The sequence below is a fragment of the Alligator sinensis genome, unplaced genomic scaffold (genome assembly GCF_000455745.1).
Source record: "Alligator sinensis unplaced genomic scaffold, ASM45574v1 scaffold301_2, whole genome shotgun sequence".
In the NCBI taxonomy this organism is placed as follows: Eukaryota; Metazoa; Chordata; order Crocodylia; family Alligatoridae; genus Alligator; species Alligator sinensis.
The window spans coordinates 4,319,609-4,333,907 of NW_005841874.1; the positions used below are offsets into that span (position 1 = coordinate 4,319,609).

The window sequence follows — 14,299 nt, forward strand, 5'->3', positions numbered from 1 at the left end:
TGTCAGAGCTGATTTGGATCAGTGCCTCGACACAGTGGAACTTTCTAGCACAAGGCACGGTAAGGCAGGGGAAGTCTCGGCATGGTGAAGAGTTCTGGCGTGGATAGAGTTCCCGCCGAGGAAATGCAGATTTGCATAACACAATTGGTCGATGTTAAATTATTCCCACGTGGCGGCTGGCAATTGGCTCGCTAGCCATATAAAAGGTTAGGGGTGTTTCCGCCCTAGTTGGAGAACTCCGCGATTCCCCCTGGAGTGGAACTCCGGCAGCTTGATCACCTGCCAACGACTCCCCGTCGGCGAAGCCTTGCGACGTATCCTCCGTGTTGCATGCCCAAGTTAGACCCGAGCTACCCAGTCTACAAGAGCTCCTCGATTAACGATTAGAGAGTAGAATTGTTGCAACTACGATTGCCTGCGCTGTATACAACTCTACGGTGTAAGTAAAGCTACCTCTGTTTTTCCAATTGATACGTGTCTCGTCTGTGCCTAATTCCGCTCCGGTGATAGAGAGTACCCATCTGCCCGTCACGGGATCGCAGCCGCAACCCCAGCTAGTGTTCCTGAGGACTCCTGATCCTCGATCCCCTCTCGGCCCCTACATGAACGAACTATTGGAATCAGAAGAGCAGCTAAGAATTTCATGGTACAGTAAAAGTTCTGTTATCTGGCATCTTACAAGCTGGCATACTCCACTAGCCGGCATGCTGGATTGTAAGATAAAGTGAAACCAGAAGTGCCCACCGTGGGTGGAGGGACGCCCCAGACACGGCAGGAGAAGCAATGGCTGGGAGGCTGCTCAATTAACCGGCATATTTTGTTATCCGGCATCCCCCATTCCCGGGGGATGCCAGATAACAGAGCTTTTACTGTGTTACGGAAACGTGCATGGAATAACAGCAAACTACCAGCTAAGGTGATATGAGACTTGCGTGCTCTCATCCCTGCTTTATGATCAGAACATGGACAACGTATGCTAGGCATATCAAGAGAACTAACAGTTTCTCCATATGATCTCTGTGTAAGATCTTGAAAATAAAGTGGGAAGAGAGAATACCAAACACAGATGGTGCCTATACATGTGCTCTGACATGTTCTGATTAGAGAAGACTCAATTAATAAAGTCTGCTGAAGCGTCTCGTGTATTCAGCACCCTGCGTTTAGATAAAGCACCCCCGCTTCTATTTGGAAAGTTCATTGAATGAGTTTTAGTTAAAGAGCCCCCGTTGTAATTTTGAAACGCGGGACACTGAATACATGAGATGCTGCAGGTGTTTTCATTACAGTGGCTCCTGGGAGATTCTCTAATTAAAACACTCCCCCCCCCGGAGCACATGTACAGGCACCCAGAGGTACCAGAGCAGCAGTTCTCAACCACAGGTCTGTGGCCCCCTGGGGGGCTGCAAGCAGGGTTCAGGGGGTCTTCCTGGCCTGGCCCAACCCAGGGAGAAGCCTCCATGGCCCCCCCAGGGCCAAGGTGAGTTCCAAGGAAGGGGCTGGGATGGGCCTGCCCATCCCCACAGCCTCCATCTTGCAGGCAGCACTGCAGGTAAGTGGGCAAAGCTCCACACTGCTGCTACTCAGGTGGCTGGGGCTCCAGGGCCACTGCACCCGGGGCTGAGTGGGCAGAGCTGGGGAGCCAGGCAGAAGAAGGTTGAGAATCCCTGTACTAGATGATGCAGGACTAATACACTTAGAAACCACTATCAAGAAGAGGTTGCAATGTATTGGCCATATCAGGAGAATAGGTCATGTCAGGAGAAGACCATATCCCCAAGAATATTTTGTATAAGATTCAAAATGGCTCTAGAAACCGGGTTGCCCTTTATGGTGGTACCATGATGTGCGCAAAAATGATCTGAAGTTGTTCATCATCAACATAGAAAGCTGGACGGTGCATGCAGAATCCTGTCTGATTTGAAGGGAACATCTGACGCTGGGTGCAGCTCAACATGAAGCAGCTTTGATCAAGAAGAGGATGGAAGCAAAGTGAGATAGAAGAAAGCAGCATGCTGTAAATTTGGACTCCCGCTTAGACAATATATGGATCTGTGAAACGTGTAACAAGCTCTGTTGCTCTCAAATTGGGCTTGTCAGCCGCCAACTGATTCATCAGGCATCTGACTAGACCTCTTGCGTGTATACCATTATCTAGAGGATTGACAGTTGCCTGCTATCTTCTTGTAAACCCTAGATTTGATCTCCTCCTGACTGGCTACGAATTGCATGTGTCCTGCAACTGTTGTTATCCTGTCTAGCCCACATGCTGCCCAACTTGTTTATCTCATCCACATGTTACCTCTTGTATGTAGTTTGTAAGCTCTTTGGAGCATGGGTTGGCATTCACTCTGTACAGCACCTTGCATCCTGGAGGCGTGACCTTGTCAGACTTTCAGCATGACTGTAATGTAAATATTAAAAGTTACTGAAGCCTTGAAGACAATGATGATGCTTCAGTGCAGTAGAAAAATTCTCCATCTGCAAAGGAAAAATCAAGTATCACTTGGAACGTTCTTCTCCCAGATTTAAAAAACGGAGTTTATTGGCGGTGGGGTGGGGAAGAGGAGTACACAACCTAGGGAATTCTATAAAATGCTGAAAGGTACACAGGCTTTGGGGTACAAGGCAGTCCCCGCGTAGGATGGCAAATCCTTATTGTTTTCCCTGATCGTGACTGCAGAAAAAAAATTGAGTAAAAACTTGTCTCATGCTTCCCTTCTGCAATAAAGCAGAGGAGTGAACTGCCCCATTTCACACAAGGGCTTGCGTGGGCGACCGGTGCCTCCTGAGTTTGGTGGAGGGGGGACACCAATGGGGTACGACCAGGGTGGTGGTGGTCCCCCAGCGGCGCGCAGGCAGCACAGCAGTGGCAGAAGTGCCGGCACAATTTTGGGGGAGCACTAGCGCTCTCCATCCCCCCGCACCAGCCAGAGCACTCGCTGTCAGGGGGGCACCAGCGCTCTCGGCGGCGGAGGGCTTGTGAACTCTGCAACCTAAAAGCAGCAACTTCGAGGGCAACATTGCTTTGCTCTCTCTCCCCACTGGCCATTTGAACAGCAACTTCCAGCTCCCAAAGTACATCCCACCTCTCCATCTGCTCCCCTCGTCCTTTCCATCCCTTCCTTCCATCCCCTTTTTGGGGCTCCGGGCACCCCCCGGTGCCGCTTGGAAAAGTCACTCTTTATTTCTGCCGGCAAAGAGGATCACGACTCGAATTGCCGGCCAAGATGAATTTGCCCCCGGCTATTTGAGTTCATGGACATTGGGGCTGGAAGGGACTTTGGAGTCCACCTCCTTGCCCCAGGGGTTGGTCCAGTGGGAGGTATCGGATTGTGTGCCTTAGACACCTGCACCCCAGGTCACAGCTATGGCTTTGGTTTGACACCTGGGTTTCTGGGGTGGCACCCTGGAAAGGGCCTCCAGGCTGCCCCAGTCGCGGCTTCCCGCACGCCTCGGCCCGGCCCGGCGCGGGGGCAGCTCCCGGCTGGCGGGCGCTGGGGCTCATGCGCCTCGGCCGAGATGCTACAGGCAGCTTCCCCGAGTCTCCTCCCCCCGCTCCCGCAGTCACTTCCTGCAGCTGTTTCCATCTGTGTCCGGTTGGACCGACTTTTCTGCCAGCCCCTCGCCTCCAGCGGCGAGCCGCCCGGCTCCAGTGTCCGGATCGCGGAGGGAGAAGGCGCAGATCCGAGCCGGGGGTGTGCGGGGTCGCGGGGTCCGCGCAGACCCCTTCTCCGACCCCCTGCCAGGATTGCAGTAAGTGCATGACAGCGGTGGGAGCAGCCTGGACAGTGGCTTGCATGGGCAGCTCAGCTGTGCCAGGGGTGGGAGTGGGTGTTTCTGGTGCCCTGGCCCCTGCACTGGGGCAGTCTGCAGGTTGCACGTGTGTTTCTTTGCATGTGTTCGGTTTTTTTGCATGTTAACTCACTGCCCCTCCCCCCCCCCCCCAAAAAAAAAACAAAAAAAAAACAGGCAGTTTTTTTACATGTAAAACCCCCATCGCTGTCTTGGATTCTCTTGAATTGCAGCTATTCCAAGGGAAGGGATGCACAGGATTTTCAGTCAAATCCGCAGGCTCGCAAACCTCCCATGAAGACATTTGGTAGAGAGTCAGGTTTTTGCACCGTTATTTCCAGTGCCGTTGTGATACGAGATGTAGCAAAACGCTCCCTTGCCTTTTGCCTTTAGGGGACCCCTTTCGTATCCGTGCCGTTTGTGAGCACTGTCACCCAAGTTGCACGCGCTCCGTGTTTCCAGTTTACTGTCTTGTGTTCAGTGGCGTACCTTTACAAAGACTTCACCTTTCAGGCATGGCCGCTGACCAAAGGTTCATTTATTGGGCAAGTCTCAGTGAAAAATGCTGTGTTCATTCTGGAGTGGTCAGCAATCCCTTGATTTCAGGATAATCTCGACTACGGTTAATTGATGGGTTTCGAGGTGATTTGGGAGTCATTCTGGAGTATGAGGGGATTGAAAGGAAATCAACTTGCTCCCTTATAAAACAAAAGATGGTGTTTTTTTGAAAAGCTTCATCCCTGAAACCGCTGGAAGCAGGTGAAATATGGTATAGATAACTGATTTGAACTTTGTTTGGACCGGTTTTAAAATTGCAGCCTGCATGCACACCAGGCATTTCACAAAGGCTTTTCTTACCGCACTTGCAAAATCCATGGCTGAGGAAGACCATGCTGCATGTACATGCTTGACTAGCTTAGTTGTTTCCAGTTTAGGGCCCAGATTGTGCCTGGCACAGTTTAGAGCTGAATAAGGTATCGACAGTGGACACACGAACACCTCTTCCCATGTGGCTCATGCAAAGGCTAGGTACAACTGTGGTCCCTGCAGACTGTGCAGTGTCTACTGCTTGGATATTATCCCAGGGCCACTCCAAAAGGTGGAAAACATGTGGGCTCACTTGCCTAAATCCTTCTGTGCTCTTCTGAGCAGCGAGACCAGCACATAGTAGGAGGTATACTGCAGCCTGCAAGATGTGTAACAGTCGGCATGACAGTGAGACCCAGGGGGCATTCGGTCACAATGCCCCAGTCACACTGGAGACCAGTAGCTCTGTCTCCTTCCCTAGGTTGGACCTAAAAGCACACCTGCCTGTTTTTAATAAGGTTGTGGACTGAATGAGACAGGGCCCAGCAGAATCACCTGCCACATTCATCACTCATCATGCAATACAAACATTTTACAACTCTTAACCTGTAGAGGAGGTGCACAGAAAACGATGCTTTTTTAAGGTCTAGAGATGGGCTCTGTTGTGGCCCTGGTGGAGTGAATGTCCAGGACTCTCTAGATTGAAGACAATATTTGGGAGGTTCTTTTTCTTATATGTGTCTTTAAAACCAACTAACCAATAAGTAGGCCATAAGTGGGAGTACATTGTGTTCACATTTATCTATTCATTTATATTTAAGGCATCTTTTATATTGCCAGATTGGTGTAAAGTGGATTCAGCATGAAGGAGAATCAAACCCATTATGATTGCAAAAGAGTAATACGAAAACTTTGCTGGCACATTCAGGTCACCTAAATGGGTATTTAATTTAGCTTTACAGTGCCAGATTATGAGACTGTTGATCGCAGTGACTAGTGCCCTGTTCCAAAAGCAATCCAACTAAAATTAATGGGACTACCTATAGAGTACAATATTATTTAGCATGAATAAGGATAGCAGAATCTGTGATTTTTTGAACAGTGAATTTAAGGTAAGCTGTGCTACTGAGTAGAAAGAAATCGTGCAGTACATGCAGTACACTTAAGATCCTTGCAGAGAGAAGAGAACTGATATAAAAAAGTCAAAGAGCATTATCCCACTGACTTGTATAGCTTAGTACCTTGCTGGGACAGAACGGGAGCGCTCAGCTCTGGCTGGTACCGGGATATAGATTCACTAGGTGACTAGAACAATCCAGGGAGTAAGTATAAAAGAGTAATAATAATAAAAAAAAAAATAGATGCTGCACTTATACCTAAGGCCCAGAGGGATTACTCATGTGAGTAACTACTCAGTAGTGTTGTTAGGGGGATCATACTTTGATTTTGAAATTGTTCAGGAAAAGTGTAGGGTAGTATAGTTTATTATTGAGAAACCGAATATGAACATGGAATTGAAGTATTGTGTAGTAAAGGGTACAAGCAGAAGGGAAGAAGTAAGGCTGTTTGTGCTCCTGACTTTGAGTGCTTATGTTCTCTTAACAGACTTGAAGATGTGAGTATATTAAAGCCTAGCCACTGGGCTGAGAAGGGGAAAATTATCAATAAATACTCTGATCTGTATGTTCTGAGAAAAAAAAAACTTTATTAATTGAGCAAAGCTTTCCTGAACAGAGGCTTCAAAGCATGATTGATTTTTGGGTTTTGCTGATCTGCACTGATATGGTTTCTTTTCATTTCCTAATATCAGGTCTGCTGCAGACATTTAGTACAATCTGATGTTGTATTAAGGCATTCAGAGACATGGACTGGCATTGTTTCACCAACCTCATTTTAATGCTAAAATTGAGTTACTTATGGCTTCTACCCTCAATATGATAATATTAAAAAAGGCCAGTTTGGTAAACTAGTTCACTTTCAAATGTTATGTTGATTGAAAATAATGGATTCTGGGGGAAATCCTGGCCTAGTCAGTAGAAGTCTTGCCATGGACTTTTATGGATTTCCCTTCTAAGTTTACCTCAGTGGGTCAGGATAGAAACAATTGTATGATAGACTTAATTTTTTAAAAGGATTAAAGATTATTTGGGTCATTTTTGTTGGGTACGTCAGCCATCTCTTTGGTGCTTTGTCAGGTCATTCCTTTTCTCATTGCATTGCAGGCTACAGGGTTGGGGCTCCATGGTTTCTTGTGATCTTCATAAAGATGCTAGGTCGTAGCTCAACTTCTGGTGCTCTTACTATGCCAGCACTATTCTCTGTGTATGGAGCCCACTCTAATGTAATGGTGATCTACAGGTGTTGAAACTGGTCTGTATTCATTCAATGTGAAAGCCAGCCAAGAATTTAATGTACAAATAATTTATGCAGGCATTTAATCACTCAAGCTGGTGGTAGAAGATATTACTTGTCCTTGGTCTTAGTTCTCTGTGCGGATTCTGCCAGGTAAACTCTTTTGGATAGTGTGCAGTCAGTTTGGTTCAGATGGCTGTATCCAGTTGGCAGTTCCTTCAGTCACTTCAGGGACAGTTGAGGCCATAGACACCTGAACGTGTTAGCCTGTGAAAAGTCAATCCGTGGATACAAGAGGCAACTCCTAAGTGCAATGTCACCTGCCAAAATAGTGGTGCATTTACCCTTGGAAAAGTTAGGGCAATTTGCAGCCAAATGCAGCCTTTCAGTGCACAGTCTGCTCATTTGTGCATAGTTTCCACTTATGATATGGTCCAGGTTTATGACCTGAGCTTACCTCTTCATTTATGTGTACATGGACATATTTGTGAGTGCAATAGTGTGGACCTAAAATACTCCCCCTCTGTCTTTTGGTTGAGAGAGACTCAGGCGGTAGGTTATTTTCAACCTGATTTCTGACATCCCTGTCCTTTGGGATACCCTGTGGCACAGAGCCTGTGATTATCACCTTTCTTCATCTTGGTGACTGTGCTGCCACCAATGGTCCTCAAAAGGGAAAGGTCCATGTTTTTAAGCCTTCCTTGAGAAGCCATTTCTTGACACTGATGTGCTCGTCAACTTCTGTCCAGTTTTCAAACCCCGCATATGGAGAATGATTGAGAAAGCTGTGGGTATTCAATTCAAGGAGCACTTGGACTTAAGTGGCATCCTGCATGGTTCTCCTTTTGACCCTCCTGGAGTTGAGATTGTACTTGTTTAAGGGCATGAGTGACCTCCTGCCAATTGTAGATAAGAGTCATCTCTTATTTGGTCAGGCTTGGGTTTTTTTTTAGGTTTTTTTTTTTTTTTTTTTTTTTTTTTTATAGCTTACTGTCTAATGGGCTTTAGACAACAAAGGAACACGGCTGGGATGTCTAGATCTGACATCCTAGAAAATGAGGACTGGAAGGGACCTCAGGAGGTCCCATCTAGTCCAACCCCCTGCTCAAAGCTGGAACTTTCCCAACTATATCATCCTAACCAAGGCTTTGTCTAGCTGGCTCTTAAAAACCTCCAAGGATGGAGAGTCCACAACTTCTCTGGGTAACCTGTTCCAGTGTTTTACTACCCTTCTATCAAGATGTTTTTCTCTAATATCTAACCTAAACTTCCCTGGCTCCAGCTTGAGCCCATTGCTCCTTGTTCTGTCATCTGTCACCACTGAGAACAGTTGAACTCCATCCTTTTTGCTACAAAATCCCCTCTCAGTTTTCTCTTCTCCAGACTAAATAAGCCCAATTTCCTCAGCCTCTCCTCATAAGCCATGTGCCCCAGCCCCTAACCATTTTCATTGCCCTTCACTGGACTCTTTCCAATTTGTCTACATCCAGTTATTGCTAAAAGAGTCGGTTTATGGTGATGATATAGGATCCGAAAGGTGGTGTCCCTCAAAGTTCTCTCTTGTCACCCATGTTGTACTGAGGCCAGATGGTTTCTAAATTGCAAATAGGGATGCAGATGTACATCTGTTGCCCTGTAGACACCAGACTTTTCTGGCCCAGGGGTATGTTTGATGTATCTTGCCAGCTGGATGCATTAAAAAGTTTTTGTCATCAATCCTGGGAACATGGAGATATTGTTTCTGGGTAGAGTTCATCATGACAAGAAGTCTCAGTCTTGATTAGGATTTGATTAGAAGCAGGGAGTTGGCCATGCCCTCTTCATACCCACTTATGGGTGACTAACCTGACACACTGCATGGGATCAAAGCTGCTTTCTCATTTGCACTGCAGTTTGTACAGGTGACACCTTTATTCATCCCAGTGCGACCTCACATTAGCAAACCCTGCCCTTGTATCCTGGAAGCTCAGTTGGGCACTTCTCTCTTATAAGGCCTAACAGCAGAGATGGTTTACCATTTGCCAGTTGTGCAGTCCTTTACTGTACCTATATTTGAGGCTTCTTCCTTGGGCTTGATCTTAATAAAGGTCTGTGCTCAGACACCACCAACCCTGTTGAGATTTCCTCCATCTTATCTGAAGCTAAAAGGAATTAGTGCTTGTACTGTGGTGAGTCCTGGGGCAGAGAATTCACCATGTAATCCATTAGCCCATCTTTTAGCTGCTTTTAAGATCATTTCCTCCTTTGAGATTTAGAGCATACTCTGTCCTTTAGTTACTACTTTTCTCCCTGTTCCCTTTTTTCCCTCTTTATATTCGGTATTGTTCTTTCTCAGTTTTGTTTCAGCTGTTAATTTTAATGAGGTTCTTTTCTGTTTTTATGATCATATTTGAATTTAACTTGAGCAACTGTTTTATTGCTCACACAGCACCTTGACAGGAGAAAATGGCTTTGAAAATAAAAGAAACTTCCCAAGGCTTGCATCTTTATTTCTGGCATGTTTTCAGAGTGTGCACGTGTGTGCGTGCGTGCCTTGTTGTAGCTTTCTTTATTTCTTATTTCTCTTACCAGAAATGCTCAGGAAACCCTAGAAATTTAATGCCTGCAATTTTTTATATTTTGAAAGTATTTTTGGCTCCAACTCTACAATTGCTTCCTCATAGATTCAGGGATCTGCTTATAACAAGCCACTTGCAGGACTGGGACCTGACTCTTCAATCAATACTAAAAGACTTGTAGAGGTAAGATTTTGAGCTGTGCCTAAGTGATTTAGGAGCTTAATAGTTCCATTGATTTTTTTCAGTAAGACATGGACTCCTAAGAACTAAATTTTTTTAAGGTATTTGGATGCCTCAAAAATACCTATAAGCAGGGTAGGTGCCTAATCCTATTGATTTCAATTGAAGTTAGGTACTTGATCAAGAAAGTGCTTTTGTAAGACCCAGTGGATGCCTGTCTGCATCTTTGGCTGCCTGTACACATGCTTGTTCATGTTCTAATTAGAACGCATCAGAGCAGCCTCAGTTAATCAGGTCTGCTCTGTATTCTAAGTGGAACAGCGTGGCCTCCCCGTTATGTGTATTAAAATAGCCACGGGGGTACTTTATTTAAACCTCATCAAATTTAGGTTTGGATAAAGTATCCCATAACCATTTTTAAATGCGGAGACTTAATACACATGATGGTAAGCTGTTTTAATTAGACCAGCTGCCTGGGAATTGCCCTTCCTTCCCCCTCCCAACCTCCAAGCATGTGTATAAGCAGCCTATGGTACCAAAATGCCTTTAGAAAATCTGGAATCTGAAAGTCTGTTCTGGTTGCTAAGTTACTTTTGACAGTTTTACCTGAGGTATTGGCTATTTTCAAATGTAAACATGATTCATTGCATTTAAACTCCTTCTGCTTAAAGTATACATCTGGCAACCAAGAATTTAATTTTAGCTTATAATTTGAAATAGGCCAGATATCAATTCCTGTTTATTGGCAAGTGGGCGCTAATATGATCTTAACAAAAGTGTCTCTGCCTTGATTCATAATCATGTTATCGCTTTGCATTTCCTTAGCAATGTTCATCTCGAGGTTTGTAAATCCATGTTAGACATGATTTACAAACATTAATTAATTGAGCCTCTCTGAACTCCTTGTTGGAAATGTAAGGGGCTTCCTAAGAACTTGGATTAACTTTGAAATAAATTGAATAAGAATGAATATGGGGTAAGCTCCCAATACTTAAAAAAAAAAAAAAAAAAATTGATTATTGTATAGTTTCAGATAGCAAAGGTTATCCCATGTGACAGCGGCCATGCTGGGCAGAGATGCCAAGGAGATAAGTCAGCCCTTGTTCTAACCACTAGATAGCATTGATGTGATGCACTTTCATTTTCCTTTTGGGAAAAGTCCATTTTGAAATACTGTCTTAAAGCTGGTATTTATGAGAGCTCTGTTTTGTGTTCATTGTTCCCAACTTATACAATTGCTTCCAAACGAGGCTTGGTTTCATTCACAGGACATCTGGTAGCAGCAGGTATTGTGACATACCTTTATTTCTTATGTGATGGCTCATTCTTAGACTGTGTGCTCCTCAGGGCAGGCCTGCCCCTTCTCAAACATCTGGAAATGGTTACTTTCCTAGGGCCCCAAAATTACAATGGTTTGCATGTGGGAGCACTGTTTCAGTGAGCTCTGCACAACTTCACAGTGAGCTGCTGCACAAAAAATGGTGGGCTCCAGGCCCAATATAGTAACAGGCATATGGCAGAAAGATATTTCCTTCTGGAAGCTGAAGCTTCATTTAGCTTATTGAGCAGATATTGCAAATTCTTAGGAGTCTCCTAAAATTTTCTGCAGGAGGCTCTAGCTTTGTTAACAGCTAAGCCTCAGATTTCAATTAGTTTCTCTTGGCATGGAACAGATTTGGGACCAGACTTACTGATGAGCTGTAGCAGCTTTGCATTGCTTCAGTGAAGCATAAAGGTTGTAAACCCAGGTGAAGTAGGTTGATGGCTGCTATGCTTTGTGGAGGGACGGAAAGCAGCTGCTGTGATGGTGGTGAGGCTGGTGCCTGCTCATACATTTATTATGCTTATACTGCTTATTTGAGCATCTCCGTCTTTCTGGTTTAGATCTGAAGAAGACTCTTCGTCCTTCAGCTGTACTATGCTAGCGGTCCTCCTGGCCAATGGTTGTTTTGCAGCAGGCAGGACTGCCTCCTCATTCTCGTCCTGAGAAGCCTTCAGCTCTTCCTATGTCAGTGGCCACACGGCCAAGAGCCAGCTCTCCACTGTCCCCGCAGAAATCTCTTGGCCTGGGGCCCTCCTTGCAGCGCACACAAGAGGACGAGCTTACAAAGGCAGTGGAGCAGGATCCTGTGCTGGAGGAACTATGTAAGCCCCTGTGCTGCAAACTTTGCAATGTCACTTTGAATTCAGCCCAGCAAGCCCAGGCTCATTACCAGGTAAGAGAGCAAAAGGCAACAGCTAGCCAAATTGCTTGCTCCACGGGAAGCCTAGCAGCCTTTTCATGGGTGCATTGTGATCGCAGAGATCCAGCCTGCCAGAAATGGGGAGTCCTGTGCTAGGACAGAGTTGCCAGACATGGAGAGGGTGGGAGAAGGGGTACAGATCAAGACCCCCCTTTTGGTGTCCTTTCCAGAAGGGACATTGGATGATGGTTGTTGCAGCTCTACAGGGTCCAATGTGGAGCTGGGAAGCATTTTTTTGCCTTGTTTGGAATTGAGGGTAGAGATGGTTAATCTTTTGTAAAAATATTGTTTTCCAGTAAAATATTACGTTTCGACCAAAACAACATTTCTTGTTGGGTCGAAATTTTTTGTGTGTTTTGCAGAAATACCAGGTAGGAAAACCTGAATTTGTTTTGACAAAAAAATGATTTTCCAAACAGAAAAATATTTTGGATGTCATTTTTTTTCATCATAAAACCCAAACTATTTTAAGGGGGAATTGGAAAAAAAAAAAAAAAGAAGAAACTTCCTAGAAGCTTCTCTGGGAAAAATACTTGGTCCAGAAGAGAGCCATGTGCATGATCAGGGGTCAGGAGAACAGGCCTTATGATGAGAGGCTGAGAGCCATGGGACTCTTCAGCCTGGAAGAGCGCAGGCTCAGGGGGAACCTGGTGGCCACCTATAAGTGCATTAGGATCTGGGGGAACGCCTGTTCACCAGAGCGCCCCAAGGGATGACAAGGTCAAACGGTCACAAACTTCTCCAAGACTGTTTCAGGCTGGACATAAGGAAGAACTTCTTTACTGTCTGATCCCCCAAGGTCTGAAACAGACTGCCACTGGAGGTGGTGCAAGCACCTACTCTGGACTCCTTTAAGAGACATTTGGACATTTATCTTGCTGGGATCCTTTGACCCCAGCTGACTTCCTGCCCCTGGGGCAGAGGGCTGGACTCAATGATCTTCCAAGGTCCCTTCCAGCCCCAATGTCTATGAAATCTATGAACTTACTTTGCTTAAGTCACTGATTCTCAACATTTGTTGCTTAATAGACTTGAGGCACCACTTAATAGATTCGAGGCACTCCTCAGAAAATGCCAGCTCATCCGTTTCACTTATTTTTTGAGTACAGAAGGATAGTACAGTAGACCCATTCTTCTGTTGCAAGAACTCAGAAAGATCATAACAGGTCAGACTTTTTTTTGCCACTGTGGATTCCTCTCTGAAACCTCTGTATTTATCTTGTTTGGATACTTAACAACACTACTTTGTGTGACACCCCAGGGCACCCTTGAAGGGATCTCAAGTTCCCCCATGGTTAAGGCCTCGAAAAGATGAGCTATGAATGTAATTGTTTTAGGGAACTTCTGTGCTAAAGGAGATGTTTTGAATCATTTGCAGGATTGCCAATTCCAGATGCTTGGAAATCACATAGTAGGCCCTCAAAATCATGGGATTGTTTAAAAAATCCTGAGATTAAACGAAATAATATTTTTGTTATTTGTATTTGACTTTAATTTTTGAGCACTAACATTCATACTTTCAAGCTTTTCTCTGCAACCATAATGACTAAAAAGGTAAGACATTGGAAATAAAAGCTGCTTGATTACCAGCTAAATCATGGAATGGGGACTTTAGATAGAGCATCAAATATCCTGATACTTGTAATAAAACGTTGAGTTAGTAATTGTGGACCTGTTTCCACAACATAGTTTTGGGCTATGCAGGAAAATGATAGGCTTGTCCTCTTCTTTGGGGTAATAAGGACTGTAGAAAAGAACTATTATAGAAAAGTTATTCTTGCCTTAAATATACTTTCCCCCCTGCTCCACTTAACATTCAGTTGAATCACATAGGGTGCATCCAGATGTGCATGGATGTTTGGTTGCCTGGGGACAAGTAGCAGTGTGCACCTTGCACCGCAGCTACTTGTCCCTGGGGAACGCCTGTGCCACGCATGCTTTGGCATGTGGCAAGTTACCCCAGGTGGGGTAGAGGAGGCTGGGGCCAGCACTGGGCTGGCCCCAGCAGCCTTATCTGGGGGCCTCCCGGGGCTGCAGCCACAGTGATCCTGCCAGGCAGAGCCTGGCCAGCAGCTGCAGTGCGGGTCCGGGTGGCCCGGCTCTGCACTTCAGCGCGTGCTGCCCAAGCGTGCGCTGCTTCATTTGTTTGGGGTTTTTTCCTGTGGTTTTTTTTTTTTCCTTCTGGAGATCTAGAGGTCAAAAAAAAATCTGCAGGGGAAAAAAAAAATGGAGCAGCTCACACTCGGAGAGTGTGCCCTTGCAGCGTGGAGAGCACCGGGCTGTGCTGTATGTGGCGCCGCAAATGTGCCACATACTACATGACCGCGCTCATCTGGACGCGCCCTTAGATGTGTTGACCACTAAGCT

At 45.6% G+C, this 14,299-nt stretch overlaps 1 protein-coding gene across 3 annotated transcripts in view; it reads left to right on the top strand.

The window, feature by feature from the left end:
• Positions 1-3,590: 3,590 nt before the first annotated feature.
• The window catches only part of ZMAT3 (zinc finger matrin-type 3), a 46,073-nt gene continuing 35,364 nt past the window's right edge, over positions 3,591-14,299 (top strand). For all 3 annotated transcript variants that reach the window (XM_025195997.1, XM_014527847.2, XM_025195996.1), the window contains exons 1-3: positions 3,591-3,753; positions 9,615-9,692; positions 11,574-11,905. In XM_025195997.1, the coding sequence (XP_025051782.1) occupies positions 11,630-11,905 (276 nt within the window). In that variant the 5' untranslated portion in view covers positions 3,591-3,753; positions 9,615-9,692; positions 11,574-11,629. The remainder of the gene's footprint in view (positions 3,754-9,614; positions 9,693-11,573; positions 11,906-14,299) is intronic.